Source organism: Chiloscyllium plagiosum, unplaced genomic scaffold (genome assembly GCF_037043375.1).
Source record: "Chiloscyllium plagiosum isolate Xiang-an unplaced genomic scaffold, Cpla_swu_hap1 HiC_scaffold_29, whole genome shotgun sequence".
Classification (NCBI taxonomy): Eukaryota; Metazoa; Chordata; class Chondrichthyes; order Orectolobiformes; family Hemiscylliidae; genus Chiloscyllium; species Chiloscyllium plagiosum.
The window spans coordinates 7,759,027-7,784,188 of NW_028270167.1; the positions used below are offsets into that span (position 1 = coordinate 7,759,027).

Genomic DNA, 25,162 nt, shown 5'->3' on the forward strand with positions numbered 1-25,162 from the left:
GCAGAAGATAAAGTTTGTATACACCTGTGAATAGATTAAAGAACAGCTTCCCTGCTGTTTTGAGAATGGACCTCAAATTTTAAATTTAATGTGGATCTCACTCTTTGTGGACCTCCTCTGCAGCCTGACATTGTATTCTTTTGCTCTGTTCTATTACCCTACTGCACTTTGTATGTTATGATCTGCCTGTACTACACAGAAAACAAAACTTTTGACTCAATTTATTATTGTCGCATGTACCTAAACAATCTCAAATCAGGTCTGGTCAACTACAGATGAAAACTCATTTCTTTCCCTGGCAATGCACTTCAGTCAAAACTGCAGGAGAAGTCTCCTGTCGATATTTTGCTTCTTTCCATTTCTCTCTCATCCATGGGGAATGCCAGCACCTACCTGACCAAGGGTGGTTTCTAGCTCTGAGCTCAGAACCACACAAAACTGGGGTGAGAATGTGACACATTCACTTTTGCAGAGGTTCTTTCACAGTTAACTCAGAGAAGCATGGAGAAATTTCTTTTTAAATTTCAATTGCTTCAGTCTGGCCTTGATACAAGCCCCTGATGCCAAGGTGTGAAGAAAATGTGATTAACTCCCCCTAATGGTCAGCTGCTAGCTTGTGGGCTTTATTGGTTAGGGGAAAATGTGATTGTAGTCACATTGAAGTAAATACATGCGGATTGCAATTATCTGAAAACTATAGTTTATATTTCGCAAGGGCTGAAATGGGCGTTTATTGGAAAATTGTAGGCACATTAACTGTAATTATCTCTTTAGGGATATTGCATACATAATGTTCGGATGTGTACTGGGTCTTTGAGATCAAAAAGCAGTTGTGTGCAGTAGTTGGTGATGGGTTACAACTAGTGCATTACACAATTTCCTTTAACTGAAATCACATTTTGTTCTACCCTGCAACATTAACACACTGGCTTACTAAGTTGGAATCAGGAGAAACACTTTTTTAAAATTCCTTTTGGAAAATCCCCCTGTGCCACTTGGAGATATGAAAGAGTAACAACTGCCTTAATTTCTATAGTGCCTTTTAATGTGGTAGAAGATTACAAAGTGCTCCACAGAAGCAACGTTGTATCAAACTTAGCATTCAGTCATAAAGGAATATTAGAGAAGTTGACCAAATCTTGGCCAATGATAAAGAAATGCCTCTCAGCCTTTTACAGGAATAGGCCATTTGGCCCCACTAGTTTATGCCTGTCCGTTTGTTCAACATCCATCTTCAATTCCTTCAGCCCATATGAACATATCCTCCTAGTCGATTCTCACTCATACCCCCAGCTTCCTGTTTAATGTATCTTTGCCCGTTTCCTTTCAGAGGAAGTCATGATTTTTAATTGTTCCACCTTTTGGTAGCTATGCCTTTGACTTGCAGTTTCAAGCTCCTCCTGAAATCATTTTCTACCCCTCTCCCAACTGAGGATCCTGGAAATCTGAAGCAAGAACTCAATGCTGGAGAAATGTAACAGGTCTGGGAGCAACTGTGGAGAGAGAAACAGTTTAAGTCTGATGACTCCTCTTCCGATCTAAGTATTAACTTCGTTTCTCCAGGTGCTGCCAGACCTACTGAGTTTCTCCACTTTCTGTTCATATTAGAAGATAGTAATTTGAGTAAGCTTTTGCTCATGTGCCCTAACTTAGATTGTGCTCAGTCACATTTTATTCATGTTTCTGTCAGAAATGTTGGGACATTTTAAGGTTAAATCTAAGTTATTATTGATTTGTGTGTCTGGTAAATTCGGTCTTATTTTGTTTCTGGTTCAGTTGTTTTTTTAAGCTACCGAGAAGGTGGTTTGATACACAGTATTAAGTGAAAAGATCCCCAGTGAATTTCAGGAGGTATTTGGTGCTTCTGTTTGTAAAGTGGAGCTGCTGTTAACGCATATCTGAAGTTTGTATTGTGGACTGTCTAATAGACTCACAAATTGTCTTACTGGTTAGAAGTATGGTTTCCCTTCAGGCACTTTCATTGTTAAACTTGGGATAACATTTCAAATTGAAGCCTCCTTCTGCAATGTAACAATCTCAAAACTTGGAGTCTCCTATCTCTTAAAACATTCTTTCCTGAGACCTCAACATTGTGCAACTTCCTGTTTTAAGTCATTCCTTCCTCCTCTGATTAGCAAACTCAACCAGAGTGTTAAGTGAACTCTGACTTAACACATTTTTGTTTCTTCTCCTTTTCAGTCTAGGTTTCTCTTGCAATGGACTTTGACGTTTGAACTTGAGTTTCTGGGAGAATGTAAGGAATAAAGGGTAGTGTAATTCAAAACATACAGAAAAATTACTTAAAAGAAAAATGCTGCGGATCTGTAAATCTGAAATGAAAACAGTGAAACTCAGGTCTGGCAGTCTCTGTGGAGAGAGAAATAAAGTTAACGTTTTGAATCCAATATGACTGCTGTTCAGGACAGCTCTGCATTTAAGGTCTCAAAACATTAACTCTCTGTCTGTGTCTCTCCCTCTCTCTCTCTCTCTCCACAGATGCTGTCAGACCTGCTGAGTTTCTCCAGCACTTCCTCTTTTCATTTTAGGAAAAGTAAATGTGTTCTCACATACACCATTGGCCCACTTGACCGGAACTCAAAAAGGTTTAGAAGAATGAGAGAAGACTTTACTGAAACATGTAGGGTTCTTAAGGGTAGGTGTTCAGAGGTGGATTTCCCCTTGTGGAATTGTCTAGGACTACAAGGCATAATCTGAGTAAGAGGAAGTGAGGAAGAGTTTTTTCTGAATGTAATGAATCTGTGGAATTTTTCAGCGTCTGTGTCATTGGGTACACTCAAGACTGAATCATATTTTTGATCATTAAGGGAATTGTTGATTCTGGAGAAGAGGCAGGAAAATAGAGTTGAAGATTCTCTGATCAGCCAAGATCTCATTGAATGGCAGAACAAACTTGATGAGCTGAATGGCCTACTACATGTTATGGTCTAACGGATTGCCAGGCCTAGATCCAAAATAAGAACAGAACTGCTGGTTGTGGGCATTTTTCAGAACATTGCAAAATCTGTTTGCCATGAAGTTAATGAGGCATACAGTGTCCTCTTTTGTTTTGAAAGAAGTTCACTGAAAGTGACTTTCGTACTGGATGGATCAACAGAAATGACCTCATGAATTAGATAAAGTTTCCAGTAGGAGACTGTACTTAAACAGATCTCTCTGGATGGACAAGTGGCCATTGGCTGCTGCATTAAGAAAGGGACATTTTCACCAACATGTCATCCCTGTCAAGTGGCTTGGCCCATGTGTGTACAGCAAGGAAGAGTATGATTTTTTTTGTTTGATATTTGAGTGAGCTTATCAATTTATTCCTGGAATTACGTATTCAGCTGCCAGTCACAATGCTTCAAAGAAAGAAATAACTTGCATTTATCGAGCATCTCACAGAATACATGTTTGTTTTACTCTCAGTAAAGTACTTTAGGTGTAGTCCTGTAGGAAATGTCGCTGACAGTTTAAGCACAGTAAGTTCACACAGACGATGACGTGAAATCAAATAATCTGATTTTAGTTGAAAGACGAATATTGACCAGGGAGCAAGCAAAATTCCCCTGGTCTTCAAAGGAATGGAATGGGACTTCTGTGCCCATTGAGAGGGGCAGCTGGGGCCTCATTTGAAAGATGGCACCTCCAACGCACTCTCAACAATCCAGAATGGTCCAACTTGCTCATGCTCAAGTTGAGCTAACTCAGTTCTGCGCTCAGTACACAGCCGAAGTTTTGGTGCTCAGGTCTTTGGAGTGGAATTGCTTTACCTTCAGACTCAAAGGTGAGAGTGTTACCTACTAAGTTGCTTGCTGAAGGTACTGGAGAAGAAATTAACATCCATGGATCAGTGTCAGTGTCGTTACACTACGACGCGGAGGCCATTCGGCCCATTTGAATCCATGTCCATGTTGCTGTGACCATATTGAGATGAAGTGTGTTTATTGTCTAGAATTTGCTTAAAACCTGCAATTCGACCATCACCAGAAAGGGAAGACACGAGAAATAAAGTGAGTTATGGATTATGAACTTTGGTTTTCTTGCAAATTGTCCTGATGAGTGCAAGAAGAAAAGCTTTGACAACAATGTTTCTTTCTTTTAGCAATGCAAATTAATGTCACCCTGGTATGAGTTTTAAAAGCGGATAGATGGAATGACAGTGGAGAGTCGAAACAAAGGCATTCCATAATTCTGGGGATCATTGAAATTGAGCAGAAGAATTTGAACAGAAGAAAGATGTGCAGCCATAGTGATGTGTATTTCGAGGTCAGAAGGAATTGAGGATATTTCAAAGTAGTATTGAACACTACAATGCCAATTAAAATTGTGATAGCCAAGAAAAGTAATGAGAATAGGAAACTGGAGGTGAGAGAATGATTCCGATCAGGCAACATGGCTTTTATTGGCTCTTGTTCAGGAGGCAGCAAGAGGCGCTGACAAAGATTTTCAAAGATGATTTGAAAAAGAAGTACATTTATTTTTTCATGGAGTATTTTTCTAGAAGTGGACCTGCTGAGCAATGAATAGTGCTTGCTTTTTTTAAAGGAATGAAATCTGGTTTCTCACGCAAATGACCTAGAAGCTTTTCACTCTGGGGAAGAAATGAACAAAAGGATTGTATCTCTATTTTAATGTGGGCATTCTTCAGTTATGTATGGGCATTGCGTCAGGTATTTTAACCTATAAAACACTTGGAAGAACAATTGCATAGTCAACCTCTGGACTTTTTCAGGAGCGTTGGCATTCTGACTCATGTTTTGATTTAGCCTGAACAAAATTCACTGCTGACACTTGAGAGAGAGAGAGAGGGAGAACACTCAGTCCTGGCCTTTTGCAATTGGCTCACTGAACCAATTTCAAGTCTGATAAGAGAGAATGTAAATAAACAGTGGAACACAGCATGAAGTGCCCAGTGTCTGTACTCACTGTACTTGCACCATGCTTTTTTTGGTGCAGTGTCATAGTACGGAATGTACTTCCTCATAAAAGGCAAATATTGCACAACATCATACAGGTGGAGTGCTGTTTTTCTTCTTACAATTAAAAATTTGAAGTATCTTGCACAAACATTATCTCGAATTTTCCAACTTTCCATGTATAGTGCTGCCAAGATTATGCCTCAACTAAACAATTATTTCTTATAAAATGTAGTTTACACGCTCAGATAATTCTGGTTCATGTTTTCAAACCCTTGCCTTTTTGTGCTAATTTATTTGATTCGCTTCCTACAAATGATGGCAACATTTGTTTAGGGTCACTTGGCCCCTACACATGAGCCAGTCTTTGATGGTTACTTTGTGCCTATTTACTGCTGCAACTTAGGAAGTGTTTTTCTGTGCATGCAGAGAGTGCTGTGGATGTGGCACTTGCTGTCATAGAGTCTATTCAAATTGAAAAGTAAAGATGCGTTTCAGGGGAAGCTGGGTAAATGTATCATGAGAGAAAAAAAAAATTCTGTTGACGTGGGTAAGATGAAGTAAGTTGGGAGTATGTTTGTATGGGGATTAACCACCACCATCGACTGGTTTGACTGGTTTCTATGCTAATACTGTGCTATTGATTTAAAATAACAATGGCAAATTCCAATTTAGTAGTGCAGAGTTTTTACACAGCATCTGTGGGTAAAGAGGAAATATGAAATGCAAACTGACAATACACGTCAGATACCTAAGGATATAGCCAATGGCATACTTTGTGTGTCATTTACTATTAGCTTGTAGGAAAAGCAGCATTCCTGATGAAGGGCTTATGTTTGAAATGTACACTCTCCTGCTCCTCAGATGCTGCCTGACTGGCTGTGCCTTTCCAGCGCCACCCTTTTTGACTCTGAGGAAGAGCAGCACCCAATTTATCCATAGAATGCTCTCCACAAGCAGCAGTATAATGAAAGCAAAATACTGCTGATGCCAGAAATCTGAACATAGAACATTACAGCGCAGTACAGGCCCTTCGGCCCTCGATGTTGCGCCGCCCTGTCATACTAATCTGAAGCCCATCCCACCTACACTATTCCATGTACGTCCATTTGCCTGTCCAATGACGACTTAAATGTACTTAAACTTGGCGAATCTACTACCGATGCAGGCAAAGCATTCCATACCCTTACTACTCTCTGAGTAAAGAAACTACCTCTGACATCTGTCTTATACCTACCTCCCCTCACTTTAAAGTTGTGTCCCCTCGTGTTTGCTGTCCCCATATTTGGAAAAAGGTTCTCCCTGTCCACCCTATCTAACCCTCTGATTATCTTATATGTCTCTATTAAGTCACCTCTCAACCTTCTCTCTAACAAGAACAGCCTCAAGGCCCTCAGCCTTTCCTCATAAGACATTCCTTCCATACCAGGTAACATCCTAGTAAATCTCCTCTGCACCCTTTCCAAAGCTTCCACATCCTTCTTATAATGCGGTCACCAGAACTGTACACAATACTCCAAGTGTGGCCGTGCTAGAGCATTGTACAGCTGCAGCATAACCTCCTGGTTCCGGAACTCAATCCCTCTATTAATAAAGGCCAAAACACTGTATGCCTTCTTAACAACCCTGTCAATCTGGGTGGCAACTTTCAGGGATCTGTGTACCTGGACACAGATCTCTCTGCTCATCTGCACTCCCAAGAATCCTACCATTAGCCCAGTACTTTGCATTCCGATTACTCCGGCCAAAGTGTATCACCTCCCACTTGTCCACATTAAACTCCGTTTGCCACCTCTCAGCCCAGCTCTGCATCCTATCTATGTCTCTCTGCAACCTACTGCATTCTTCGTCATTATCCACAACTCCACCGACCTTAGTGTTGTCCGCAAATTTACTAACCCACCCTTCTAAGCCCTCGTCCAGGTCATTTATAAAAATGACGAACAGCAGTGGACCCAATACCGACCCTTGCAGTATGCTGCTACTAACTAGACACCAAGATGAACATGTTCCATCAACTACAACCCTCTGTTTTCTTTCAGCAAGCCAATTACTGATCCAAATTGCTTTGTCTCCCATAATCACATTCCTCCACATTTTGTATATTAGCCTACTGTGGGGAACCTTATCGAACGCCTTGCTGAAATCCATATACACCACATCAACCGGTTTACTCTCATCTACCTGTTTGGGCACTTTGTCAAAAAACTCAATACTTTCGTTAGGCACGATCTACCCTTCACAAAATAGTGCTGACTGTCCCTGATCAGATTATTCTTTTCTAGATGGTTCTAAATCCTATATCTTATAACCTTTTCCAACACTTTACCAACAATTGAAGTGAGACTCACTGGTCTGTAATTACCAGGGTTGTCTCTACTACCCTTTTTGAACAAGGGAACCACATTTGCTATCCTCCAGTCCTCAGGCACTATTCCTGTAGACAATGATGATTTGAAGATCAATGACAAAGGCTCGGCAATCTCTTCCCTTGCTTCCCAGAGGATCCTAGGATAGATCCCATCTGGCCCAGGGGACTTGTCTATTTTCACACTCTACAGTATTTCTAATACCTCTCCTTGTGAACTTCAATCTCTTCTAGTCTAGATGCAAGTATCTGAAATAAATGTTTAGAAAGTGCTGGAGAGATTCAATAAGTCTTGCAGCATCTGTGGAGCGAAATGCCAAGTTAACGTTTCGAGTTTGGCATAACTTTTCAGAAAAGCAATATGATGATGATCTGATCATTATTTTTTAGTGGAGTTCATTGAAGGGTAAATATTGGCCAGACTTGTGCATGACCCCAATGCACTTGCTGAAAATCATGTCATATGATCTTTTCTACCAACCTCTGACATGAGGTAAGGCCCTCATCTCATCTGAAAGAAAGTACTTCTGACTGTATCGCATCCTCTCGATATTATATTGGAAGATTTTGTCCTTGTGCCATTAGAATTGAACTCAGTTTTGTGACTGGCGAGTAAGACTGTTACCCACTGAGCCACAGGTGGCACTTTTTATGTTATACATGGGGATTCCAATAAAAGTTTCAATTACAAACATTAAGGCGTGATATGACAGGGAATGCGACCAATTCCATTGTGGGTTAGATGTAGCAAAATTAAATCTGTCAAAGTATTCACATTATAATGCACAGAGCAAAATTTGCAATCATCCTAACTGTTGCATATTTGAAATCCTGGAGCAATATAGAGATGATGCATCAGTTTCTCTGTGCATGGCAATGTCAGTTCCCATTTGCTTCCTGCAACTTCTAAAGCTTAAAAATAGAAGCTGCTGTGGGGTAGAGGGAGGAATGGTTGGTTAGATACAACGTCTGCATGAAGAATGCAAGAAACAGGTAACACTTCAGGTCTTTGACAATTGCATTACAGGTTTCGGTTTTCGGTATGTTTGGCACAGGTTGATGAGCTGCCTTCCACTTGAGATGGTATGATGGCCTTTGTTTCAAAACACTGGTATTGGAGCAGGAAATGCATGCGGTCTGGCAGACCAAGTGCATGTGGAAAGGAAACCCCAGCTTTTTTGAAAGGTCATCTTTGTGTTGGAGCAATTTTACTGGAGTGAGTTGATAAGCTTCATGTATGTTTAGTAGGTTGCTCTCCATGGAATAGAGAAGGTTAAAACGAAATGCGTTAGAGTTCGAAATCTGGGCTGGTTTGATAGAAAATCACAATTGGTCTGTTTCTGCACAGGGTCATTCAGCCCAAGCATTTTAACTTGGTGTCAAGGTCCTAGCTTTCTGTCTCTAACACTGCATGTTGTTCCTATTTAAATAATCAGTTGATGCTCTCTTGAATGCTTTGATTAAGTGGACCTCTGTCACATTTTCGGTGGAGTCTATCAGACCCTAGCCCAACTCGTTCTTGCATCTTACTTTGGCTTCTATTGCAAGTTACGCCCTCATGTGTGCCCTCAATTTGTGCCCTCATGTTCTCTGCTCTTGCACAAGCGGTAAATGAGGAGAAACTGTTTTCAGTAATAGGAGTGTTGGTAACCTGAAGATTTATATTTATGGTAATCAGCAATTGAACCAGAGGCAATTGCAGGTTTCTTCTGATAGTGACTTGTGTGCTGAAAGGGTAGTGTGAACAAGACTGAGGACAAATTTACATGTGATTATTTTAAAGCAAAGAAAGTTGTGGCATGGGACAGTACGGGGAATGTAGATAACTGCAGAAAACTCCTTCCGTGGGCTGGCATAGGAAAGATATGCTGAATTGCCTCCTTTTGTACTTATCATTTTATAAACAAAGTTACATTTTGGGGCACAGCTCAGCGATACTGCTGAGGGGTGGGGGGAGTGTGGAGTGCACAAGGGCTGGTAGCTCAGTGTCAAGATGAAGATTATCAATGAGACATTGGTTCTGATTCTGTAACATGAGTCCGTGTTCGGCCAGTTTGGATTTGTCCCTTCAATCCTGTTTGTTTCTTAGCCATTAAAAATCGTGTGGTTAAAAAATGTTTAGTTTTGAGACAAATTAGAATTCAACAAATTAAATAATTTGTAACAGATATACAAAGGTTAATCTAATAAACAAATTGCTAAGTGCAATCAAGGCCAATCTACCTGCCATTCATGCTTTATAGTTTGATTAAATTCTGCTACTATGTCATTCAACTGATCGGGCAGCACATTGTGAAGTACCATCTGTGCACATGTTCATGCATTTTGTATTTATTGCCTTTTTACGCATCCCTAAAAGTGTTTCTGTTTAAATTATTGTTGATAATATATAATTCTTTCCAGTCCATCTGAATTTGCTAGGTGAGCCTTGTGTAATGCACGCTCATTAATAAAATGGTTTGTGCTGTTGTGAAAAAGGGACTGATTACTACCATGGTGAGAGGTTTTGTGGGGCTGGGTTTACTGCTGTTGTATTCAGCAATTAATTGGTATGGCATGGCAGCACAGATCTAGATTTTGCTAAACTTTTGTCATGTCCAGATGGTGCCATTAACATCATTTTCTGAAGTTTAAATTGTCCAGATTTTTCTCAGATGAGAGGCTGCTGCATCATAGAAGATATTTTAAGAAAAGTTCTTACAGAACTGATCAAATTCAGAGCGATCCCCGTATCCGCAAAATTGTTTTCCGTGGTTTACTTACTCTCGATTTTATCATGGCTGCAACATATTATAGGGAACCTTCCGGGACCGGGGGGGCTGCTGGGAAGGTAAATTTCCCATTGAAATGAATGGGTTCACCTCTATCTGTGGTTTCAGGCTTCTGTGGTAGGTTTAAGAATGTATTCCCAACGGGTACAGAGGGAGGGACTACTGTATTTGAAGAGAAGGACCGCATTTACAAACCTACGTCTCTTTCATGTGTAACTCATGGTATTTGAGAAATAAATTATTGCCCACATCACTACACAACATCTCCTGTGACAACTGAATGGTCGGAGGCCACCTGAAATGGGAGTCCTGTTGAGTGCTTCAAACAGTCCAAACTGGGCATCACACTGAGCCAGCTGCGCCTCAGTAGGTAGTAGTCTCACCTCAGTCACTAAAGGTCTTGGTTCAAGCCCCACTTCAGAACTTGAGCATGAAAGCCAAGGCTGGAACTGTAGTGCAGCACAAATGAAGTGCTGACTTGTCAGAGGTGCTATCTTTCAGATGTGATGTTAAACCGACACCTTGTCATCTTGCTTTACTGGATTAAAGGAACCTGTGACATTCTTTAGAAAACTGAGTGGAGTCACCTGCAGTGTCCTGGCCTAATATTTTTCCCTACACCACACATGCTGTTTATCTGGTCATTATCATGCTGGTGTTTTGGGGAGATGCACCAAGCATATTTGCTGCCGTTTTTCCTACATTTACAACTGTGACTATACTTCAATTAAGTTCATTGGCTGTAAAGTACTTTGAGGTGACTGGAAGGGTCAGGAAAAGTGCTAAAATAAATCCAACTCTCTCTTTTTCTTGTCAAGTTGCTAAAAGTCATGCATTTTGTACCAAGCAGAATGCTCTGTTTTATTGGGCACTTTATTTCCAATAAAGAGCTGGCATCTTGGACTAAGGATGATGTCAATTGAATGTGCTCCAATGTAGGTACCTCTGCCTGATCACAGTTGGCATGAACTGTACCTTTTTTTTAATATGTTGGGTGGGTGCTAAGGGGTCTGAATAAATCCATTCTCCTTTTCCAGTCTCACCCACTGGAATAACATCATGTGAAATTATGGTGGATTAGACAAGGAAAGGAAGTGGGTCCTAATGGAACAGCTTCCCCGCAGATTAATCTTTTTATTTGATAGCACTGCAAACTATCAGAAGTCTTTTCAGAGAGAGGTATGATGCCATTTTTCAGCGGAACAGAGCAATTATCACCTCAGATCTGCAATGGAGAAAGGTAGATTAGTGAACAATTTCTGATTGCATCTGAGGTAAAAGGCCAAGATCTCTTAGTTCAAGATCGTCCCAACATTAAGGTATAGGTAAAAGATGACATTTTTTTGAAAGATGTCAAGAATTGAGTTTGAAGACCATTCTAGGTTCTCTAAGGAAAAAAGAATGAGGAGGGAGACATAGAACTATGATATTTTATGAACTATGGTTCTATGATATTGAGCTGCTTGTAGAAAATGGACCAAAATTGACTCCAGTTAGACGTTTAACAATATTTCCCTGAGTAAGATTTTCCCATGAATGTTTTGAGTTTTTAATTTTTTTTCTGTGGTATTTTGCTAATGGCAGGAGATTATAATGTAGCAGTGAGGGGGAATTCGGACTTTGGACTACTTTTGACCTATTTATCTGCTTAACCAATCAAACTGGCAGCTTGTGAAATTTACTATGTAAGGATTGAGAAGGAATTGTAGATTGTCATAAACATTTATGACTTTGTTTAAAGGGTATTTGGACTGGAATGGGCAAGATATAACTCATTGTGGTGAGTTCAGGCCATAGCAACAGTACAATCACAATTACATGATGTCAATCAGTGGATTTTAATAGTGAGATGCTATTCCTGTGCTGGTACTGGCTAAGCTGCAGTTTTGGAGTATTGGCATTTGACCATATAATGGCCTCTTGCTTGAAGTTGCTGTATCTATTTAGTATAAATTGCAATGAACACTATTAGCTTAGTAGAATCAGAGATTTCAACGTGTCATATTATAAAATGGTATACGCGGAGATCAGAATGATCACTGAATGTTTAGATCAACCGTGACCAGGCAGAAGATACAGAAGCTTGAACATACTCACCAGCAGGTTCAAGAACAACCGTTATTAGATTGATGAATGAAGTGTCTGACTTCAAATAATGAGTCAAAAAGTGTGGTGCTGGAAAAGCACAGCAGGTCAGGCAGCATCCGAGGAGCAGGAGAGTCGACGTTTTGAGCATAAACCCTTCATCAACGCCACACGTTTTGACTCTGATCTCCAGCATCTGCAGTCCTCATTTTTCTCCTAACTTCAAATAATGCTGATTTTTGTATTTTTTCATCCTATGATCTGTATGTCCTTCCATATCAAGATCCATCTGTACTGCTTGCAAAGCTTTTCACTGTACTTAGGTACACGTGGCAATAAAACAATCAAATCAAACTAAAAGCCCCCTTGTGTCCATTTAGCAATCTAAATTTGTTGTACTCAAGTTGGTTCCTTTTTAAATTGTTCCCTCGCACAAAAAAAAGGGAGCTGTGTGGTTAGCTTTAGTTTTATGGATAATCAAAACACACCACTGGCCATGAATCATTGTCATACAATAAATTGCCATCGTCCTATTGAAACAGAAGGCTACTCTCTCATTGGAGAGAGACGACTGGTGATGGTTTAATCTCAGGATCACCATGTCTCTGGTTGAGGAGGGTCCTCTGTGGTAACTGTTACAATGTCATCTACACATTGGGAATAACAAATCAGATTGTCATTTCCATAAACAGAGTGAATTGCAAGGCTGCACTTTCTGGACTGCTTTCAGCTGCTGACCAACAGCAGCTTTCAGGTTGATCCTGCTCTTCATCTCCAAATTGGCTGCATGCTTTTTCGCATTGAGAGAAACAAACCATAGAGTGGGGAGATGAAGAGGGAAATAGAGAAAGGTGTGTGGGGGGGGGGGGGGGGGGGGGGAGAACCATCAACCTGGCTGGCCAGAAGGATTGCCAGGAGCTTGCTGTAAGCTGGGAGATGGAGGCAAAGTGAAGAGTATAATGAAGAAGCCTGTTGACCACAGATAATAGACAAGACATGGAGAAAGGTAATATGATACTTCAAGGGATACAACACTGGTGGATATCACCTGAGAGATGATTTAGGGAGGGATTTGAAAGTGAGCATGAAAGTTATGATCAGCTCACTCGGATTAATCAGTACAAGCCAGCTTTCTTACATGATATACACAGGGCAACCTATTATGTTTCTGTGAGGAGAATTTCACAGGTGATTAACTTATACCCTTGGAAACAGTAAGTCAATAAAATGGAAACAATGCTGTGGAGAGAACCAGGTGACTACATTCTGCTGTAACACGCATTTTGTTAACATAAATTCACTATCACGCGATTGACGAATTGGGGGCACTGATTCTAAAGCGTGAAGTTTTAAAGAATGTATTGGTTATAATGTAGTTCCAGCCCCATTAGTTCAAATGGTGCTGCTATTACATCATTTTCTTAACACGGGATTGCACGAGAGCAGAGCTACCACATTATAGCAGAACTGACCGTATCATTATGTTGGTTAACCAGCTTTTTAAAAGGACAAATAATGGCATTTCTTATTTCTAATAGAATGGTGGTAATTATGCTACTTTCGATTCTGTCATTTATAAACCAAATGATTGAAAATACCTGAAATGTAATTGATGTTTGTTCTGAAATGTTCTAAATAGGCCAATATTTGCTTTACAAACAAACATAACTAAAATGAAATTAATGAATTCATAATAACATCTGCACTACTTCCTCTTTTCACTTGGGTCTGTTAACAACTCAAACTATGCCTTGATGTGAAAATGGATGCAAGAAAAATGAAAAACCTTTGACATTTCTCTCCCATTGCTAGTTGGGGCAAGTTCTGGCAATCTAAGGAATTGGACCAGAAAGTGTTTGGAGAAGGTGGGTTTCCACAGCAACCGAATTTATCTTCAGAAAATATGGAAGATAACTTATCATGAAGCCATTGAAGGACTTTTGAAGTGCAGTCCCTGCTGTAGGAGAGATGCGACATGACTTGTGCACAGCAAGCTCCCACAAACAGAAATGTGACTGTGACTAATAATGTGGTTTTTGTGATGTTGTTCAAGAGATCAATATTTGTTCAGACCTGTCCCCTTTATTCACCAACATGTGTTTTAATCATATGCTCAATAATGTTACTGTCCTCAAATACGAATTTTATTTACACATGGGATCAGTTGTCTCCTTTTTATTAGCCGAAATACTCCAATTCCTTTATTAGAGTTAACAGCAGTTGCTTCTAATGGGAAGCTAATAGGATTATTCGATTATCTAATTGGCCATGTTGAATATTAACTTCAGGGTTTTGCAAGCATCATTATTCTGTGTTCTTATCACCTTGCTGTCAATAGACATCTAATCTATAATACTTTGCATCTGAAGAATTGTAGAGCTGAGTTTGATTCCAACAGAATGAAAGCAGGAATCTGAAAAGTACTTGAGTTTAACTTTCTTCAAAAAAAAGTCATGGTTTTGCAGGAGTGGATGAAAGTGAGCTTCAAAGACTGGACCTTTTTTAAAAAAAAATTAATGAAGTTTTTATGTTCACTCCAAAGGGTAATTGGCCCATTATGGACTTTCTTGTACGATGTGTTCTCACATATTGTACTTAATGGAACAATTATTTTGTACTTTGCATCACTCTTTAGTCTGTAAGCAAACTGGCATGTTTAAAAATGTTTTGAAGAGAAGGTTGCAGTCGCATTTAACCGAGCTATTAAAGGTAACGTCACAATTTATCCTCCGTCTACCTCTGTAAAGGGTAAATCTGGAATGTAATAGGTTTCCCTTAGAGCATTGAAAGAGAGGGTTCTGTATAAGACCCCAAAACTACGTGCTAACTTCATAAATTTGCCTCCTTTAGAATCTGAGCTGCTAACGCTACCAAATGCAGCAAAGTCAATGGGGCATGTCCGATTTAGTGTTGCCATATTATAGGGTAGAAAATAAAATGTTCTTTCCTGACACAGCTTTCCACCTAGCTAGAGTTAGTAAACAAACTTGAAGTGAAACATTGCTTTGCTGGTCAGTCCTTTTGGTTGACAAGTGTCTGTTGCAGGAGACAACACAATCATCCCCAAAGGAACCCAAGGAAAGCATCTTTCTCATGTGATTCCATGCCTGTGTGGGTCTGCTGTTGTCAGTAGGTAGTCTAGGCTGGCACTCCAGTGCAGTACCAAGGAAGTATTGCATTGTCAAATGTGCTGTCCTTTAGGTGAGAGATTGAAATGACGCCCTATCTCAGATGGCCATGTGAGATGCTATGATTTTGAAACTGAGCAGGGGATCTTTCTTCTGAGTCCTGCTTGATATTTATTCCTCAATCACCAGCATTGCCCCAGACTTTCTGCCCATTGTCACTTGCTGTTGGTGGGAACTTCTTGGGTGCAAATTGACAGCTGTGTATCTTACAGTGGGATGATTGGAAGCTGTGAAAAGTGTTCTAACACTTCAACTATTTATCCTTTCTGCTCTAGAAGTAACAAGATAATCTGAATGAGGTAGAAGGGTCAGGTCAGTCATGCAAGCAATGACTGTGCTCAACTTTGAGGGGATGTTTAATACTTGTTTGATAACCTAACCACACTTTAAGGTTCAGTATAGATTTGGAACCATGAACATGCCATGACAGTAAGCTCTGTGCTTCTATCTACAGTCATTGAGGTTGGCACAGGAAACAGACATTCCTGCAACTGTACTGAAGGGTGGAATTAATGCAAAGCGCAGATGGTTGATTTAAGTGCCATGTGGAGATGGCACTAAGAATGAAACTAATTGATAAATCCTTCACTTTTTAAGTACAACATTGCACCTGAGTTAAAAGAAGGGTGCTGGGATGTGGAGTCCATGCCAGCATCAAGTATTCCTCTCATAGAATCAGAAGATTGGAGAATAGTTACAAGTGTGTTTTGTGCCTGGGAGACATGGAGAGGTGACTTTATTGATGATGCCATCCTTACTTGATCTGTCCCACATGTGACTCCAGACCCACAGCAATGTGGTTGACTCTTAACTTCCCTCTGGGTAATTAGAGATGGGAAGTAAATGCTGGCCTAGCCAGTGATGCCCACATCCTGTGAATGAATAAAACAAAATGCAAGCTGGCTCATTCTTACAGCTGCTTGGATCATTTGAATACGGCAATTAAAGCACTGGAGGAGGCCATTCACTTAATCGCACCTGTGCTGGCTCTCTGCAGGAGCAGTTTTGCCTTTCTCAATTTCCCTGCAGTCTTCTTATTTTCCTTTCAATTACTTATTCAAATTCTTAAAGAACAAGTGAATCCTACCTCCACTACATACAAACACGCAGAAGGCGGACCCTCAGGCCCACTCCGCCATTAAGTCAGATTATGGCTGATTTGATTACTCAACGTTCAGGCAAGGCATTCCAGTTTGTGACCACTCCCTGCTTAAAATACACTTAATCTCTTGTTCTTTTGTCTATCACTTTTAAGCTGTGTCCTCTGGTTCTTGACCGTTCCATCAACATGAGGGTAATATCTTAAGCAAGGTGCCCTAAAATCTTTCCCAGTGAGGGTTGCAAGTCCTAAATTAGTGGATTTGGGGCTGTTGAATCTCATTGGGGCTGATGATGTATGAATAGTTTTTGTACCCTGGTCCCCTTTGTCACAATTGTATTGGATGTCGGACCTTTCGTAAAATTACAAGTTTGATTTATTTCATGCAAAGCAGCATGCGTTCCAATGTGGGATCCAGTTTTCAGAAAACAAAAAGGATAAGTTCAAGCCTTGCATTTTTTTAACCTGAGAGCCTGGGGAGCCTGTACTTCACCATGACTTACCCCATGCCAATGTCTGAATGAATCCGTTGACTGTCAAGCAGTTAGCACCTTTTTTCTCCTGTCGTCTAAATTGTTGTGATGGTTCAAAATTTGGCATTCTTGTGTTTGTGTTCTGAAGGGTAGAGTTGAAAAACCTTTGGCAACTGGTCTTTCTTGTCAGCGATATTCAGATTCCCAACTGGCATACCAATTCCCAACTGGGGGGAGCGGGGACAAAAGCTATTGGATTTTTTTTTATTTTCATCAAACTGTTTAAATAAAATTAATTGGTTTCAGTGTTAGCCAGGGAATGAGTTCAGAAATCTGTTCAGGCTGTTTTAGACTTTATGTAGACTGCCAAACACTTGAGGAAAGCAACCAAATGGCAATCCAAACTCGTGATTGAACCTCCTGCTTCCCTTTGCGAATGGAATCACTTTCAACAAAGTGTCTCTGGATATTTGGTTCCTCATCTTGTTTTGCACTGTTCTAATTTAGTGAAGCAGCCATAGGCATGCCCACATAGAATCATATAACATCTATTGCACAGGAATGGCCATTCGGCCGAAAAGAATGATGCTCCACCATTTTTTGCCTGCCCTATGTCATTGAACCCTGTCACAGTAACCTCCAATTCCTTCCTCATTGTGTCCTTCCCTGGGATGTATCTATGCTATTCCCCTCCACTGCTCCTCAAGAGTTCCTGATTTGAACCACCCTGCAGGTAAATAGGTTTAGATTAGATTAGATTACATTACATTACAGTGTGGAAACAGGCCCTTCGGCCCAACAAGTCCACACCAACCCGCCGAAGCGCAACCCACCCATACCCCTACATTTACCCCTTACCTAACACTACGGGCTATTTAGCATGGCCAATTTAGCATTGAAATAGGGCCAACCTTTGAATTAGGGGGCCTGTTTTTGTCCTTGAGCAAAACAACAGCTTGTCCACTTTTTTTGTCAAAGATAGATGGAACATCTTGGCTCTGATATTGCTCTACTAGTTTTTTTTTCTTTTTTGAGTCTTTATTTTTAGACAGTGGTTCATGTGTGGAACAAACTTCCAGAAGAAGTGATGGATGCGGGTGCAGTTACAATGTTTAAAAGACGTTTGGATAAGTACATGAATATGAAAGGTTTAGAGGGATATAGGCTAAGTGCAGACAAGTGGGGCTAGTTTAGTTTGGGATTATGGTCATCATGGACTGGTTGGACTGAAAGGTCTGTTTCCATGCTGTCTGACTCTGACTCATAATGTGGAATATCACCAAGGCTGAATGTGCTGATGAGATCCATCCAATTCCAGTTAATGGGAAATATAGAGCTTTAATTTTAGAAAATTGAAAGTTGCAAGAGAAAGGATAGATTGTGGGTGATGAGGATTTTGGGTTTGGAATAAAGAAGCAGGGTTTCATTTCCATGACCGGAAGAATGTGATGGATTATGTATTTAGACCTTGGGAGGTATGAGAACTTATATAGAACTTATTTGAAAAAAAATCAATAACCATAGAATTGAGGGATTAAGGGGAGAGCTGGTAGGGAGATTCGTAATCATGTAAGGTTATTTTGAGAACATGAGTAAAAAGAATTTGTTTCCATTTGCCTTTTACTAACCAGAAGAGAGAGATTTCCAATAGAAAGAAGTACCAGAGATCCGTTTCTTATAATAGCAAGTTATGATCTGACAGGAGGGTGGTAGTTATCAAAAGGGAAGGTGGGTGAAAGGGAAAATTGAAAGGCTGTGGGTAAAAAGGGAAAAGAGTGACTAATTGGATTGCTGTTTCAAAGAGCCCGTGCTGGCATTTTGAGCTAAATGACCTCCTCCTTTCCTGAATTATTCCATGGTCCTCTGGAAAATTGAGCATGAGTTGGATGAATATCAAGGGAAAATCCTGGATCTTGATTAGATTAGATTAATTAAAGTGTGGAAACAGGCCCTTCAGCCCAACATGTCCACACTGGCCCTCCGAAGGGGAACCCACCCAGACTCATTCCCCTACATTTACCCCTTCACCTAACACTGCGGGCAATTTAGTATTGCCAAATCAGCTAACCGGCACATTTTTGGACTGTGGGAGGAAACCCATGCAGACACTGGGAGAATGTACAGACTCCACACAGACCGTTGCCTGAGACGGGAATTGAACCCGGGTCTCTGGTGCCGTGAGGCAGCAGTGCTAACCACTGTGCCACCGTGTCGCCCAATGAGGTGCTAGTCTAGTGTGTGGTATTCAATTCTCTTGGCTCTGTTCCTTTTAAAGAGTCCTGGAAGATAAGAGATTAAGAATCGGATGAAGCTCGAGATGATTGCTGATCCCATTGTCTATCCTGAGAACACAAGGTGCAAAAGAGATTGTTTATCTTATTGAAGTGCCACCTTTAGCGCCTGCATTTTATTTGGCAAAATAATTTGAATTTGTGGACCTTTTCATGACTCATGGTCTTTCTGCCTGCCTGAGGCAATTTGCAATAAATTGAATATAACATTGGGGAATGTAATATGATGATTGCCCTCCTCATTCACCATGCTATCCTTCTACAATTGTCTTTTACTCTAGATAAGATGCACATTGGGATTGTGATGAATTGATCCATCTATTCCTTGATTGAAACAACCGTTAATGAACAGTACCTTGACTGTTCCATTGTCCTTCCCTCCGTCCAGATGTGAATGGCTTGTTGTAGCCTATCCAAGATTAGCTCACCAGAATAAGAAAAAAAAATGCATTTTGATAGTACCTTTGTGACCACAGAATGTACCAAAAAGGCTGTTTGCATTTGTAAAGTGTTTTTGAGGTGGAAATTCGGAAAATAACAACCTAATTTGTGTATTTCAAGGTCTCAAGCAGCAGTCGGGTTAATGTGGTTTGGTGATATTCATGAAAGGATCATTTCATATCCATCTCAGTTTCATGCATCGAGCCTGTTAATTGCTCAGTGACGGTACTGGGAGGGATGGGCTGAGATTTTTCTAGTCAAGTCTCTGGAGCGGGATTTGCGCATGTGATGCTTGATGAGCCACCGGCGACACCAATGCAGATTGGATGGTATGGATCCTTACAAAGGCAAAAAGAGAACAACTCAGCTTTAGTTTTCTGTTTCAGTTTTAATATCACTCCAAAATAGTGAGAAACAGGGGTTAATTCTGATAAAGAAAAAGGATTATTGGTGATCTAACTTTCCCTGTCCTAAACGTTCCATAAAAAGTGTACTTGAAACACATGAATTGTTTTAACTTTACATTCTACAATAACGGTTTTTTTTTGATATGGTCTCACTTGGTGACTATTTTCTATCACATTGCCATTCTGGTACTTTGTAGTCTCATTTTCAGTGAAAGATTTGGCTTGTTGATCAGATAAGCAGTTTCCTGTTTTGCTCATTACAGCCACAGTCACGTTTAGCAACAAAGACTTGATTGCACTTAAAGTTCTTTTGATAATCACACCTACAGACACCACACCTTTTTCAAAATTAACATTTGTCAATGTGGTTTGTATAAGAATTGTGTAACACTTAGCTTTAATTCTGTACTGGCGCTTACCTTTTCAAAAAGAAATCTAAGTTATTTTGAGAACATTTCTGTGCTGTTCTGGCTAGGCATTGCTCCAGAGAGTGAGCAGTTCAGTGTTAGCAGTCTGTCTAACACTGTCTTCCTTTTACTGAGGAGGTCTGACCACCTCTGTGCCTGTCCTGGTGTTTCCTGTCTATGGACAGATGCCTGGTTCAGTTTACATCCTAATTGTATCAACTCAAATGGAATTTACTGACACAGAAACGGGCCATTCAGCCGAACCAGACTGTGGTGGTTTTCAAGCTTGGTGCAATTTTCTTGCATGCCTTGTCTTAATTGCACCCTACCACCAAATCCCTTTGTATTCTTCTCTCCCGACTGTAACTATCTAGCTTCACCATAAACTGCATCAATGCTATTCAGCTTAATCATTCTTGGTGTTGTATTGAGTTCCACATTCTCACCGCTTTCTCAGCGAAGGAGATTCTTCCGAATTTCTCATTTTGATTTTTTTTTTGGTTTTTTAAAAAAATTTGTTTATGGGATATAGGTGTTGGTAACTTCACAAATTCTGGTCTGGTGAGGGTTGGAGTAAATATGAATGTGTTTGAGTGATAGATTATCCAATACATTACTGTGTCCAGGTAATTTTTAAAAGAATATCTAGGATGCATTTTCAGACCAAGAATATTGCACTAGAAGTCGGATTCATTTTTACTGTGCTCTTAGTTGGTTAAGTGTTTGGTAATCAGTATTATCAGCCATGGCTCAGTCGTCAACATAATCGCTTCTTTGTCAGAAAGCTGTGTGGGTTCAAGCCTGAATTCAGTGTAATTGCTGCAGTGTAGTACTGAAGGCGTGCTGCAATGACAGACATACCAACTCCTAGACAAAACATTGAACCATGGCTCCGTCCTCCTCCTCGGATGGACGGAAAACATGCCTTGCTGTTATTTAGAAGAACAAGGAATGTTCACTCCAGCCTTCAGTCCACTATTTATCCCCCAACAATTGCAAAAGTTTTGATTGTATCATTTATTTGTTTGTGGGAGCTTGCTGTGCGCAGGTTAACTCTTGGATTTCATACGTTGTAGCAGTACAGTTACAAAAGGGGCTTCAGCTGGAAAGCGCTTTGGATCATCAGGAGGATTTGAAAGATGCTTTGTGATTGCAAACTCTTCCTCTCTCTCAGCATTAATACTGTAACCTCCTCTCATGACTGAATTCATAATGAATCCCTAGTTGGACAGGGCATAATCTCAGAATTACGGGGTGCCAATTTAAGACTGAGATGATTAATTTCTTCTCCTGAAGGTTGAGTGTCTTTGGAACTCCTTGTCACAGAAGAGTCATTGTGTATACTTAAGGCAGTGATAGATTCTTGATTAGTCGGGGAGTTAAAGGTTATGAGGACAATACAGGAAATTCGACATGAAGAATGTTAGATTAGCCATGATCATATTGAATGGTGGCGAAGGCTCATTGGGCTGAATGGCCTTGTCTGGTTCCAATTTCTTCTGGCGTTCTAGGTAGATTAGTTTCCTCTTTCCTTCTGTCCCCTCTGTCTCTTGGCCAGTTGTTGAGTTTCAAAGTGAAACAGTTTAGTTTGTCATGACCAAGTGCTCGATCGATATTAACCCGTCATGTTAAGCACCTGTCAAACTTGACGGTAGATAAACAGTTTGAGGGGCCAGAAAGGTGCGAACATTTCAGAAATAAAATGTGCCCCAGAAGCACTGTGTTAACACTTGATTTTTGGGTGCATACACTTTGTCAAGAAACTTCAATCCGTAACTCAATCTGTCTGCCTTGCAGCTGACAACCAATTTATCTAATACCTTTCTCTTTGACAGATGTGTGCAGAGATCCAGTTGTGTGTGTGTGTGTGTGTGTTATCTTGCAAAACTTTTTGCCTTAAACTGTTTTGTTTTCTTTGTTATAGCAGGTGCAAAGGCCTTTGTTTGTGATCAATGTGGAGCACAGTTCTCAAAGGACGATGCCCTGGAAAGCCATCGTCAGACCCACACTGGTACGTTTTACAAAACTTTCAAGTTTTGCTGAGAATAGAGTATCTGATTTGGTTTTAGTTGCTAACTCCCAAGTTTTATTGATGGAATCAAAGGCTGCGGGCAATTGGAGAGCTTAAACTGAGGTCATTCTGCAGCCATGATTGGAGTCATGATCGGAAGCTTAGTCAAAGAGGTAGGTAACTGAAAAGGAGGAACAAGGGGTTTGTGGAACGAATTCCGTAGGTTAAGATCTAGGCAGCAGAAGGTACTATTGATGTTGGTGGGACAGTGAAAATTGCAAGAGGCCTGAGTTGGTGGTTTGCAGATGTCCTTAACAGGTTTTTAAGTTATTCACGTGAAGTGGGGATTGCTGGTTGCAGCAGCATATGTTGCCATCCCTAATTGCCCAGACGGCAGTTAAGAGTCAACCATGTTGCAGCGGGTCTGGAGTCATGTGTAGGCCAGACCTGGTACGGATGGCAGAATTTCCTCCCAAAAGTGCATTCCTGAACCAGATGGCTGCTTTTAAACCAACAATTGACAACTCTCTCATGGTTATCATTGGACTCTAAATTTTAGATTTTTATTTAAATGAATTCAGGGTCCACCGTCTCCCAGGTCTCCAGAACATTACCTGGGTCTCTGAATTAAAAGTCTAGCAAAAACACCGCTTGATTATAGAGCTGGAGGTGCCATCAAAAATAAAAGAATAGGAAGTGGTACGGCCATTTAGGGATTCCAACATAAGGATGGAAGTTTTAAAATTGAGAGATTACTGGACAGTGTACACTGAAAATATGTAAATATCTATTGACTTGAAGGAAATCTCCTATAAAGCTCCAGAGGATGGATTTTAGTCTGTGCTTAATTGCAAGTTTTGGCTACGCTTTTGCTATTTTAATTGAGGGTGGTTGGCGAAGTGTAAAATCAACACTGAGCTTAATCATCATAGTTCTGCTGTGCAGCATGAGTCCGTTATTGCTGTTCAATTGCTACAGATTTGCTTTTGGGGACAGATTATTTCCTGTTTCACGGCATTGTTTAGGATTTGAATCCCTAGTTTATTAAGAGATGGGGTATAAGATTTCTACTGGAGCTTTGTCTTTAGTTATTTAATATCTGGCATTATCACTGGATCTTCTAATCTGCCCTACAGTATGTTTTCAATGCAATGTTTGTTTAACAATTGGATAGTTCTCTGTTCATTTGCTGCAAATTAAATGTGTTATCAAAAATGTTCTGCAGTGTCAAAAGCTGGTCTACCATGCACAATGGATGCAGGCGATATGATGCAGAGTAACTTTCACATCTCCTAACCCACATTCCATAGGATTGCAATAAGTAGTGATCAATGGCACCTTAAATTTGAGGAAAATTTTGATTTGAGCAGGGAGATGGTGTTTCAATTGATGGCAGTAGTTGAGAAGAATCTGAGAGAAGACTGGGACAATGGCCTATTAATGCAAAAGAAATATATTTGTATTTAGCCATGGGTTTAAGAATTACCTCTTCCATTGCTATTATTCTTAGAATAATAGCTTTTGTAAAATATGCTGTACTTGCAATCCATTCTCATAAATAGCCTGATTCAAGATGTTCGCACAACAGACAATTCACAAGCCTAGTTTTGATTGTACTGAAAACATTATTTGGACAGCCAACATCTCCCATTTCCGTTCTAAATAAAAGCATAAATATTTTGTGTTACAAGGGGCTTGTTTAACTCCAATCAACTAAGTAAATTGACTAAGTAAAAGCAAAGTTGCATTGTTCCCCAGACATTGGGTTGCTGTCACTAGAGATGACTGGTGGTGATTTAACCCGAGAATCTCCACATTGTGAGCAAGTGGAGAGGTTGAGAATGAGAGTCCTTTATGCCTTAGCTAGTGTAGGAGTTGAACTCATGCTGTTGGCATCACTAACTGACCATCCCTCCCACGTGCACCAGGAATGTGGTCAAAGGGTTGATAAGTGGTTCCATAAAGGTCACTGACACTTCTGAGGCATTAACATTTCCTTCTCCTACCCCTCTCCTTATAAATTGACTGCTCCTTGGGCAAATGACTCTTTTAAAATATCAACACTAAAGCACATGGGAATCTGATTAATAGGCCAGTGATAGAAATGTTGTTATTATGTCAACGTTCTGGAATGGTTACACTCACCCATTCATGTTCCAGAATGGAAATAGACTTGTGCAGGTTATTGGGAGCCAGCGGTTATGTCGCTAATCAGTGTCAAGTTCATACAAAGACATACAAACTAATAATGATGAGTTACATATTTGATGTATAGTTCCAGCACCTCTGGCTACTGCTGGTCAATGAAGTTTCACTCTGTTTTCTTGCAGTTGCAGTGTGCTGAACTTAGCCACCTGTCTTTTCGATTGCTGTGTTGCTCGAACAACCTGCATTTCTGTAGTATCTTCCAATGCCGTTAAGCTTGTGAAAGCGGCAACTGTCAAACAGTATTTGACACTGAGCTCCATATGAGGAGATATGTAGGATAGGTGACAAAGCTTGGTCAAGAGATAGATTCTAAGGCACACCTTTACAGAAGGACAGTGGTTGTGTGTGTTATGGAAGGAATTCAAGGGCTCTGGACCCAAACAGCTGAAGGCATGGCTACCAATGAATACCAAAGATGTGCAAGAGGCCAAAGTAGCGAAGCACTGATCTTGGAGGACTGTAGGGCAGGAGGAGACGTAAGGAGGTGGCAAGGCTAT

At 40.4% G+C, this 25,162-nt stretch overlaps 1 protein-coding gene across 5 annotated transcripts in view; it reads left to right on the forward strand.

Moving 5' to 3' along the window:
• zbtb16a (zinc finger and BTB domain containing 16a) overlaps positions 1-25,162 on the forward strand; it is a 276,188-nt gene that overhangs the window by 153,888 nt on the left and 97,138 nt on the right. For all 5 annotated transcript variants that reach the window (XM_043676535.2, XM_043676534.2, XM_043676533.2 and 2 more), the window contains exon 4: positions 22,371-22,457. In XM_043676535.2, the coding sequence (XP_043532470.1) occupies positions 22,371-22,457 (87 nt within the window). The remainder of the gene's footprint in view (positions 1-22,370; positions 22,458-25,162) is intronic.